At 39.5% G+C, this 11,475-nt stretch overlaps 3 protein-coding genes across 6 annotated transcripts in view; 1 reads left to right on the top strand and 2 right to left on the bottom strand.

Moving 5' to 3' along the window:
- The window catches only part of phtf1 (putative homeodomain transcription factor 1), a 10,784-nt gene extending 8,594 nt beyond the window's left edge, over window positions 1-2,190 (bottom strand). The window contains exons 1-5 of one of the 4 annotated variants that reach the window (XM_085457430.1): window positions 2,116-2,190; window positions 1,324-1,440; window positions 753-809; window positions 585-654; window positions 224-382 (exon numbers count right to left, since the gene is read on the bottom strand). In XM_085457430.1, coding sequence (XP_085313556.1) covers window positions 224-382; window positions 585-654; window positions 753-809; window positions 1,324-1,353 — 316 coding nt within the window. In that variant the 5' untranslated portion in view covers window positions 1,354-1,440; window positions 2,116-2,190. Of the gene's footprint in view, window positions 1-223; window positions 383-584; window positions 655-752; window positions 810-1,323; window positions 1,492-1,627; window positions 1,966-2,115 lie in introns of those variants that run through there. The other 3 variants (XM_085457429.1, XM_085457428.1, XM_085457427.1) reach the window with 3 other exon arrangements.
- A 611-nt stretch (window positions 2,191-2,801) lies between these two features.
- ora1 (olfactory receptor class A related 1) lies at window positions 2,802-3,743 on the bottom strand. Its single transcript, XM_085458096.1, has one exon. The coding sequence runs from the start codon at window positions 3,741-3,743 to the stop codon at window positions 2,802-2,804; it is 942 nt and encodes a 313-aa protein (XP_085314222.1).
- Window positions 3,744-7,039: 3,296 nt separating this feature from the next.
- On the top strand, window positions 7,040-10,011 carry ora2 (olfactory receptor class A related 2). The gene is made up of 2 exons (XM_085458097.1): window positions 7,040-7,182; window positions 7,312-10,011. The coding sequence occupies exon 2, from the start codon at window positions 7,314-7,316 to the stop codon at window positions 8,277-8,279; it is 966 nt and encodes a 321-aa protein (XP_085314223.1). The 5' UTR covers window positions 7,040-7,182; window positions 7,312-7,313; the 3' UTR covers window positions 8,280-10,011.
- The last annotated feature ends 1,464 nt before the right edge of the window (window positions 10,012-11,475 follow it).

The raw sequence follows: 11,475 nt of genomic DNA on the forward strand, positions 1-11,475 counted from the left end.
TTAGCTCTTCCAGCACACGAATGCTGACTTATGCTGTTAAAGAAGAGTTTTCTATTCTTCACTGAAACTCTTCTCTAAGCAGATACAAAGTTATTTATCCAGTAAATTAAAAACTGTTCTGATGCATGGAACCTGGTCTAGGTTGAATGTCTACACTGATGTTTGAGTTGAGGTCAGTCTTGTTTTAAGGCTATAGTTGCAAGATGAGTGGTGGTGAGCTAACCTTGCATAATGTAGAGCATGAGGATACATGAGGAGATGGACATGGAGGTCACCTGGATCCACCACTGGAAGAAGAACGGGAACAGCAGCACTCTGACCAGACCCTTTCGAGTCAGCGCTGTCCATGGACTCTCTGGTTTGGCTTTGCTAAATGTAGATCCTGATGGGATGAAAGGGGTGGTCTGTTAAAACTACATTTACTAAGTGATGGAGCAAGGTTAAAGTAAAGAAGAGATTAAACAGAGCCAGATAAAGCACTGCACATACATATATACATTGCATAGTTTATCTGCTTGACAAGAAACCTGGAGAAATGTCTCAAATACATTTCAAAACAATTAATGCTCCTTATTCACACTCACCTCTTACTAAATCAACATCAATAAGGTCTGGCTTGATGTGCCCCGTCTTCTTTGGTTTGCTGTCCAAACCCTATATAAATAGTAAGGGCTTCTTACTCAACTTAGAGGTCAAATGCACTAAAAATACACAAACATTTATTCCATTAAAGAGAAAAATGAGTATCTTACATTTAGATCGGCTTTCTCAAGAGATTTCTCCCAGATTTGTTGATCATATGCCCCGATCTATAACAAAATATAATTCTTCTAATTATCTTAATTCAAAGAAAACACAAGAGGTGATAATAACAACTAAATGATCAAACAAAACCATGTCCAGTTAAATCTATGGAAAGCTTGTGTGATATAACCACACTTTTGTTTTTATTTAAATCAATTTTTCTAAGGAGTAAGGGAACAAAGAGGTAAAGGAAATGATTTAATAAATTGTGAGATGTAAGGATGTAAATCAGAGCATATGGATTCAAGATTGAATGACTATGAATTAAATTATTACAATTGTAATAACAGCCACTTCAAAATAAATCAGATTAATAGTAACAGTAATTAGGTTTAGCAGAGTTTTTAATGTACTAAGTAGTAAACAAGTAAGTAAAGAACCACAAACAAGGCTCATTACATATCTTACGTTATATTACTAGACTTTACTAGTAAAGTATATAGTATAGGTTTGTAACAAGTGATGAGTTTCTAAGACTTTCCTAAATGACACTAACTGTACTGGATGTGTTGCGCTTACCTTTTCTTGGTACCAGGCTATTGTTGCCATTGTTATTAGACAGGGGAACCGGTCAACTCGGATCAGGTCATTTCACGGTAAAGAGAGGAGGAGTGTGGAGAAATCCAGATGTGTTCCCTAATCAGATATGGTGCACGGACACAATGCTGAAGCTTGGAAAAAGCAGAACTTAAACGAGAGGCCCGCAAGGGAAAGCAGAGATAAAATGAACGCGTTTTGGTGTGAAACAAGCACCTGTGTATACACAGGTGCGCTAAGGGTTAGCTAAAAGTAGCCAAAGTAATTATCTGAAATTATTTTTTACCTGGAATTAAACAGCACGGTAGCTTTGGCACAAACTGGAAGAAACCCTTTCTGATCATTACAAACTGCTCGTTAACACTTTCTTGTCATCAGTTTCGGGTCGCTGCACGCTGCAGCGTCTTTTTGTGCAACTGAGCTAACTACTAGCGCCGATTACAGCTTACTTTACCTCTTCCGGTAAGTTTCGACGCGGATAATTTCTGAAAATACTACATTTTAGCAGCTCTTCTGCTTTCACACATACGTCTACTTGTTTATTTAAGCTATTTTACACTTTTTAGCCCATTCTTCCGCTTCCCTTTTCCTGGGTTTGTTGTTTTTCTTAAGTTGGATCCCAATATTCCCTGAGGTTTGTCTATCAGGTGGCCATTTCAGGTTATTCAAAAGAGAAACCCCTTTCAAAGACGTATGCAATTGTCAACATTAAGTAATAAGCATGAACTAAAATTATAGACAAAAACTATGCTACATATATGTCAGTATACGTACTTCAGTGATGAAACGCATACATCTTCAGAGGGCAAGTGCTACCTGAAAGGCTAATCCGTGGAAACAGAATACCCAATACCTCCATAACATTTCGGCCACTGACAGCGCAGCTGCTGTAGGAACGGTAGTATCAATCACGCTCACGTTTAAGCTTGTCCCTTATATAATACCATAGCCGTACTTTAATGCAAAAAGGGTCCCTCTGAATTATTTTTAAATATTTATTTAACTTCTTAATCATCTAAGCTCTACAACCTTTTTAAAAAATTTCCAAGACATGTTGCAAATCTCAGTATTCCTGGTTTTAGTGAGTAGACTCATTAAAAATTCCTGAAAGAATTTTTCTGTGTAAAAATGCTTCTAGCTCAACTTTTAATTTCTTTTGTATCAATCCAATGATGAGGATAAGGAGGCGAGAAGGAAGAGGGGATTTCTGGCATATATGACTAAAAAGAATGTTCTCTCTCAATTAGCACAAACTATATTACAGGTACATATGATTGTAATTAACATTTAATTAGAATTCAGATGAAAATATTAAGAATACATACAGCTGTACAACACTACTCTTTAGTTCTACTGTTTAAATAATAGCTAAATAAGAGTATCCTGAAAATGATAAGGTCTGATAGAACAACTCTGCTGTCTAGCAGGTGAATCAGCAGGCTGTTAAGATAGAGACAGAGTCATTTGTCATTCGAATCTTGAGTGTCCGCTGATGGCTGCTCATGCTCAGCTGTGCACACGATCTTTGCTTTGACCTTTTTGTTTGAGGAAATGATAAAGTAGGGGCTGAGAGAGGCATAACATGAAGAGAAAAACACCCTCATATCAGCCACCACCGGTGACACTTTTTCCACCGTCAGCATGTAGATCCAGATCACATTTTCAATCCCAAAGAAGACCACATAGAGAACTACCAGGGTTAGCACTGCTTTGGCTGCTCTGGTCTCTGCCCCGCCACCCTGAGAGCGATGAATCCCTTTCATTTGGTGGCTGTGGCGGTGGAGCAGCAGCAAGATGTAACAGCTGGAGCCCACCATCAGGGCAACAAATGCAAAATCCCTCCCAGAGATAGCCACCCCGTTAATCACATAGGACAAGTTGTCTCTGAAGTCTACAAGGCAGAAGCCCAGGTTTAGGGTAAAGGCAGAGACAGTGCCATTTCGTGGAGCCATGGTGAATAATGGAGTTGATATGCATATGGCCATATTGAAGAGCCACAGCCCTGCAAAGGTGGGAATAACCAGGGATGGAAGTGAAGGCTTCAGCCTGGACAAGTAAGGCCCAGTAGAGGTGATGGTCACTGCCTGAAACACACTTAGCATGCAGGTGATGCAGACTGACAAAGCCCGGCCAATGCGGTAAGCATAGATCACCACCTTACAGCCCGGATCATTCAATAGGGCCTTCAGCCCGAACACCGTCATTGACGGGGGGACACTGCGGGTCAGCAGCAGCAACAGGTTGGTAAAGGCCAGGTGGCACAGAATCATGTCCACAGGAAGGAGCTTCGGTCCAGTGCAAACGATATGTGTGTACGCCAAAAGTACCACAGTGTTTCCTAAAACGCCCATACCTGTTTGCAAGAGGAAGGAGACACCTTTGATGGTCACACACAGATCCATGCCACCAAGACCTGCAGCTGTCGTGATTAACAAAGCAGAAAACCAAAACTGTGATAAATACTATACACATAACCTTAATCTTTCAAGATGACTACACAAGTTTTGATAAAACCAGATAACACCAATTGTGTCACCTGTAGTGAAAATGATGCTCACCTGAAGTTGAAGAGAAAAAGTAAAGTATTTAGTGCTTTAAATGTTGGAGAGCCTTTGTAAGTTCAATATATAATCCTAGATGCCCCTAAGGATCGGCCAAGATATTAGTGCAACAAACTAAATATGACTCATGGTCTCAGAGGACAAGACCCACAAAGGAGACAGCGTCCCCATGGATGTTGATACACTTTTTTGGCTTGCTGTATTGACCACTACATGGCTTATAACAGATCCATGATTAACATGTTCTCAGTGTAATGGGGTAAAAATATTCTTTTTAAAAATACTGCCCAAAAACATAATAGAATAGAATAGAATAGAATAGAATTCAACTTTATTGTCATTGCACATGCACAGGTACAGGGCAACGAAATGCATAATAGTAGTGATGGCAGAATTTTGTATGCGGATTATTTTCTAGCTCAATCTGAGTTTTAACTTACGATCATATTAATCAGAGTTAGAATACTTTATTAATCCCTTAGGAAATTATAAGGTTACTTTGAAATAATGTTAAGAATGCCGAAGAGTCATTTCAACGGGCACAACTTTGGAACGTGGAAATTTGCTTTCTTTCAAAGATTCAAGAGAAGGTCAAGAGATTTTAGTTGTTGGTTGCAGTCTGGGAAAATCAGTTCCTTATGTAAATTCTTAAGTGTTATTTTCCTGCACTTTGAAATATCATAAAGCTATTTCCCTGCAGAGTTTTAAGAAATACGGTTGATTGACCACGTGGAGACAGCCGTGAGTGGTTACTGTTTACGCAAAAGCAGCCTGATGATGCTTTGAATGAGCCATCAAGAGGCCTTTACACGCACAGCTGGTGCTTCAGCGTGCGCTCCTTTTCTCCATCATGTCCTGGGAGCATGTTAAAGACACAGAGAAGCAAAACAATTAGCCATATAACAATGCATGTCTGCACTAATTGGGGGCATAGGGACAACTAGACATTATTCATTTAGCACCGACAACGGAAGTTTGTTATAAGTATCCCCGTTTTCTAACCAGCTAACCTGTAAATGGCAAATGTGTCTTTATAAGGACTCTAACCTGGTCAGCTGCACAAGTTTCTTTTTGTGCTAAAACGGTGTTGTTTGAGAAGCCTGCTTTTCCCTGGGGGTGGAGGTGGGATCGGGGGGGAGCCTTGGAATAGATAATCACTAGATGTGTTATTTGCTTCCCTGTGTGTTTTTGTAACATGTTTAAATGTTCTGAGAGCTAATTAAAATGGCAAGTTCAAGCATGTCCTTCTCAGGGGATTGCAACAGTATGCTTCATTGCGAGTTAAAGATTTCTTTTTTTCTCTTGACAGGAGATATGTTCTCGCTGATGTAATCTGTTTTTAGCATTGCTCCTATTCTCCTATTATAATTTTGTTGTTTGTCAGAACAACAGGTGAATATGAGTGTGTGTGTCAAAAAACTATTCTTGTTATATAATATTATATTCCCTTGAAGCTGCAGACAGCAGAGAATTATTATTGTCCATGCTGTACATACATATTCTATATGTGTAAAAAATGCTTTCAGCTCAAGTGCACAGTTGTGTAGTGGCTTCTAGAAAAGCCCACACAATTGGAACAATCTGGATGGCATGCAAATATCATGCATACCCTGTAATGATGAAATTTATGTTACTAGGACACAAACAGACCCTTGCAGAGAATCGTCATGTGAAATTGATAAAACCCATTGCGGTTTATGTTAATGCATTTTTAAAAAATCAGGTCCATTCTTAGATGTTCAGCTCAGTTTAGTTAAGAGAAATATCACTTTACACTCTTTTGTTCCTTTGTGTGTGCTGATGAGGGCAAAATCTCTGAACTGGCAGAGGGGTTATTCGTTGTATTTCTCACTGCACCTTTTAATCTTTCCAATAGAAAGAAAAATGCACTTTCAGAAGATTTTGACTTAACAGCCTCACAAGGAGATGGGGACAGCTGACCTCCCAGCATTTTACATTTCATTTGTCTTCATCATCTAAAACTCATTCACTCTAAATTCTTCGGGAGCTCACATTAGATTTTTTTTTATTATACATAAACATAGCTGATTTTCATGTAATGTTCAATCAAAAACATAACATGACTGGCTTTTAATTTAATTCCTATTTTCATAAAAGCTGGACTAACACAGAGAGGCACAGAACATCCGCACTAAATGATACATATCCAGACTCATTAAAAACGTCAACATATAAATATAGAGGGGAACATACTAGACTAGATGAAAATCCTGGAAAACAAGAAATATGAAAAAATTAAACTGTAATTAACAAATCTAAATATTTTGTACATTTGCATGTTCAGTTTTACCCAGTTGGTTTTCAATGACAGAGAAAAAGTATTTCAATTAACAAAACAGAACAAGAATTTTCAAGGAGAAATTGTATCAAACCACCATTAGTGCCAACACATACATTATATTCATAGTGTTCAGAAGAAATATTTAATCAGGGTTTCCTGAATGTGGCCACAATATTTCAAGTACTCTATAATTTTCAAAGTAGGACGTGTCTTGTGTTACAGGAATTAAGCTTAATGTTCTCTAGCAGTTCCCCGATGTTAAATCATATTGTCCTTACAGCATCCTCACAGTTTAGGTTAAATTCTATTAAGAGTTTTTATTGCTGTGGATGAATTACACAATCATAAATCATAAATCGGATCACGCTCCAAATGAAAATTGCAGGCGATCTACCATGAAGAGTGAGTCGAATGTCCTTTGTTTCCTCTTCCTCCACTGGAGGACACTGTGGTGTTGATATGCGTCTAACCAACACAGGGAGGGTTTCTGATTTGCAGTGGCTTTAAAAAAAGATTGAAGATATGAAAAATGCAAAAGTATTGTGGAGGGTTTTACACAGAGATCTGCATATAGGTTCAGTAATTAGAAAATTGATTTAATTCTCTCTACTCAGTGAAACAGTGACATGGAGGAATGATTGTAATCTCTTTTTTTTGACAATAAACATGGGACTGATAGATATTGTGCTTTCATTAATGTCATATCTCTCATCCACTGGTAAGCTCTTTGTACGAGGACACACACAGCTTCCACTGTCTTAGCCTGTCTGAAACCCAATACAGGTACAGAAGCAGTCATCTGAATTGATCTCAAGTAATTGGAGGCTGAGGGAAGAGAAGTCAATGGACCATGCAAAACAGATCTTACCTGTCTGCCAGTATAAGAACACAAACACCCTGACTACATCAGGAGAGAAGGATCACAGCGTGACAGGCACAAGGTCCACTTTAGACCTCTTTAGCTTCGACCGTTCTCAGGTAGGAGTTTAACCTTCGAAACGATTTTTTCCTGAAACCATTTAAATGCTAGGCACCATTTGACATTTAGAAGTGCATGACAAATAACATATTGATAATGTGATTTTATTGATTTTCAACTTCCTGTAGGAATGGCATCAGAAGTGTTTGTCCGTGGGATGCTCTTTCTCTTCCTGACCGTTGTGGGAATTCCAGGTAATGCCACTGTAATTGTGGCATTCCTCCTCTTGCTGTACCAGGAGAAGCGACTTTTAGCAGCTGATGCTATTCTCCTGCACCTGGCCTGTGTCAACCTGTTGGTGGTGGTTGTACGTGCTTTGACGGAGACCCTGGCCTCCTTCCGTCTGGCCGACATCTTTGGAGACACAGGCTGTAAATCAGTGATCTTTATCTATAGAGCAACACGTGGCCTCTCAATCTGGCTCACTTTCCTGCTGAGTACCTATCAGTGCTTGAGCATTGCCCCTCCAGGATCAAGCTGGGCTTCTGTTCGTGCCTTGTTAGGTCACTATTTGGCCTTTGTGTTCCTCTTCCTTTGGGTTCTCAATGCCTGCATGACGACAGCAGCCATACTGTTTTCTTTCAGTACCAAGAATGAAACTAGCCCGATAGACAATGGCATTAATGTACAATTCTGCTATTTGAACTTTCCTTCAAAGCTGTCCAGAGATGCCAACGGGGCAATCCAGGTTGGCAGGGATGTTGTGCCCATGGCCCTCATGACACTCGCAAGTCTGATTATCCTGGTATTCCTTTACAAGCACAGCCAGCAGGTGAAGGGACTCCGCAGTAGTGGTGGCGGTGGTGCTGGAAATAGTGGAGCTGAACAACGAGCTGCCAAAGCTGTGGTGGCACTTGTGACCTTGTATGTTGTCTTCTATGGGGCAGATAATGGGCTTTGGGTGTACACCCTCACTGTGAAGAAAACCATGAGTTCCTCACTGATCTCTGACCTGCGTTTATTCTTTGGCTCGCTATATGCAGCACTAAGCCCTCTGGTTATAATTGCATCAAACAGGAAGGTGAACAGCAGGCTGGGGTGTGTAGCACATGAGAAGTCTGCTGTGGAGAAAATCAAAAATCTTTCTAGCATGTGAGGCCTGCTGGGATCAGTTGATCACTGGGCTGAGATTAACCTCAGACAGAATTTTTGAAACTCTGGGTCATGCATCGGTTATTCTGTCTTTGAAATATACTGAGCACACTATTTTCCACAGTTTCCTGATTTTGCTTAAAATTTGGGAATTGCACTGTCTTTTTTCCCCATGTAATGGCTTTGGTAGTTCTTAATTCACAACATGATGCCCTTTTCTTTGTTAAAAAGACCTTTCAGATGTGTTTTAATTCAAATACCTAATAGTTCCTTATTTATTATGTCACTATCAATCAGAACAACCCTGTTACTGAGTACAAGTCTGTACAGATCTCTGCTGATCTGGCACTATGTTCTTTTGTTAGTTTATATTCCCTCTATATTAATTGGGAGGAAGAATTATAGTTGGTTGACATGGGCTCAATGTAGCTGCCTATTTAGCTATAATTAAGGCTTTGAATGTAATCTGGGAAGTGTCCTGTGCTAATGAGCCAGGCTAATTGTCCCACAGAGAATTGTTTAAAACCTTATGGAAAAGACTATATTCTTTGGAGGGAAAAAGCGATGTTTATTAATCAACAATTAGTTACTCCGTTCCGTGCACATGTTATATTGTATGTCTAGGCTTCTTGGGTACAGTTATAAGACTTTAAGGACACAAAAATACATCTTGGCAAAAGCTCAGATGAGCTTGCTGTGAAAGTGGCAATGTGGGAGTTTAGGAGTCATTATGTAATTGCTATGTCTCGGAGAAGTAAGTGTAAAGAGAGAGAGAGAGACAGGGTGAGGACACAGCAACCTCTGTGAGTGACAGTCAAAAAGACATAAAGTGGGGCTGCCAGCACTCTGTGATCCTGCAATAACTCTAAAGTGCAATCAGTGCAGCGGTATTCAACTACTGTCGCATTGCAGGTATGAATGAGGAGGACAAGTCCTCTTTCAGTGCTTGTGCAGAACTGTTGCTTTCACCATCACATTGCCTTCAAAGGGCATTAAAGGCCATATCTTTTATCTAAAAAACAAAAAAACAAAGCCCTGTTAAAATTTATTGTAAAAGTTGCAACCATTAAAACCCTTGACAATGTGATTATATGACTTAAGCTTCTCTGAGGATGAAAAATTCCATGTGTCTTACTCTTCAAACCACTGAAATCTGATTAGCACTTTACACAGACTCCGGTGGAATGAAGGATAGAATACATGGATGGTTTCACAAGTGAAGTGAGCACGCTGAAGCCTCCCTTCAGGTGGTGAATCACTGGGGGCGTTGACACCGATTTCAGTGATGTCATTCTTTCTGTTTCTGTCAGGGAAGAAGAGGTTGATTAATTAAAGAGAACAAATACATGAAAGACAGGTTCCATTGGAGTGTATGCTCAAGTTTCCTTCTGTACAGGTTGTGTGAAGGGCGTGCCAGGCGAGGCCTCTCCCTGCACAAGTAAGGACCTGTTTTCGATGTTTTCCATCCTTTTGCAGTCTTTTCAGCTTGATGAATGCAGGGTGCTGATTAACACGTACAGTCCAAACCCACACAATTGTAACCATCTATTACAGCATCTCACAGCCTTCAGCTGAAGCATTTACTCCTAACACTTAATTATTCACTTTACAAAAAAACCTGCCTGTCTATGCACACTTTTCAGTCTGAAGTCTCATTTCACCTGTATGACAAGGCAATGCACTTGCCACCTAGAAAACACAACAAGGCACAACTAATTGATATTTACCCCCCCCCCCCCCCCCCCCAAAAAAAAAGAATTAAAAAAATCTACGAATGCTAACCCTTCTCTTTCCTTGTGTGTAGTTAGGCAAGGTATACGACACAAACCTGTGCAAAGCCACAAACGAAAAAGCTGTCAAGTTTTCCACGGTGGTGGATTTAAATGAAACCAAAGTGTTGCATTAAGTCACGCCAGGTGATCCTCTTCTGCTGTGCCTGATTTCAGTCTGTTTACCTGCACCAGGTACAGGCATATTTGTCCCTGTGTCCACCAATGGAAAAGCAGCAAGAGGGTTAAACCTCCCCCTTTTCTGCCTTGAAGCAAGTCCACACCCCAAAAACAGCTTCTTCTTCTTTTTTTTTTCCTTTTCTTTTACCCGGGAACTAAATGTTAAACCAGAACTGTCCCCTCCCCCACAGAAACGTTTATGAATTACACAAACATCCAAATGTTAATCATAGAAACCACTATGTGCAAAAAGTGGCAAAAAGCACAAATGTATAAGAACCTCCTAATATCAATAGTTTGATAATGATGATCATAAATGAAGTTCATTTGAGAGCACCATCAACCTGCCAACCTCTTTATTAAATCCTGTAACCTTACATGTTATTTTGTGGATTAAAATACATCTTAGTTGGTAATCCCATGAAAATCTTTATCCGAATATAGCAACTGGGGCTTATTACTCTAATGAAAAAGTATCAGTAATAAAATAATCCTTAAAAAGTTATGCTTAAAAAACCTAAATTTTGAAGAAATGACAGACGTAACAAGCTCTTTTCAAGCTTGCTGATGCTGTCTTTGCCTTTCCTTCAAAAGCACATTTTTTCAGCTGTCTTGTTTAGAGAATCTGAGTGAAGCTACTGATGGAGAATGCCACAGAAAACTGTACTTTTATCTAAACTCATTTGGTATTTTTTAAAAATGCAGGGGTGATGGTTTAAAAAAAAACAAAAAAGCCATCTCGGAAGTAGCTTTAATTCAGTGCAGTGTTCACCTGGGGTTCATCTGGGTTCGAATCGCTGAATTATACCTTACCTCAGAATAGCTGACAGGAGGTGACCCGAGTTTAACACAATCTTTATAAAATTTTTTTACAATCTTAAGTTACAGAGCTAGATGTGTGTGACCCATTTCTTTGCATCCACCCAGTTTAACTGATTCTTTGAGACAGAGCGCACACACCGTCATGTTTCGACTTGTCTGGAATGCTGCATTGCACCTAAGCAAGGAAGTCAAAAGAAGAACATTTAGACAGCTGAGGTAAAAGTTAGCCCTGTTCAGTCTCAGCAAAACGTTTTCATTTTATACTCTTTAACTCCCCTTTTTGTTGCAGAGACTGAAATATGAAATACACGGTTAATATAAACACAAACATGGAGATTGTGGAGTTTCAAAGTTTAAAGTTCTGGCAGTTTTGATTTTATTTACACTGTAGCAGAAACATGTTAGTGAGGGAATAGTTTGCAAATGGAA

This window comes from Copadichromis virginalis, linkage group LG5 (genome assembly GCF_057382275.1).
Source record: "Copadichromis virginalis isolate Kocher_CV1m ecotype Utaka linkage group LG5, C_Virginalis_male_GT1.1, whole genome shotgun sequence".
NCBI classification, from domain to species: domain Eukaryota; kingdom Metazoa; phylum Chordata; class Actinopteri; order Cichliformes; family Cichlidae; genus Copadichromis; species Copadichromis virginalis.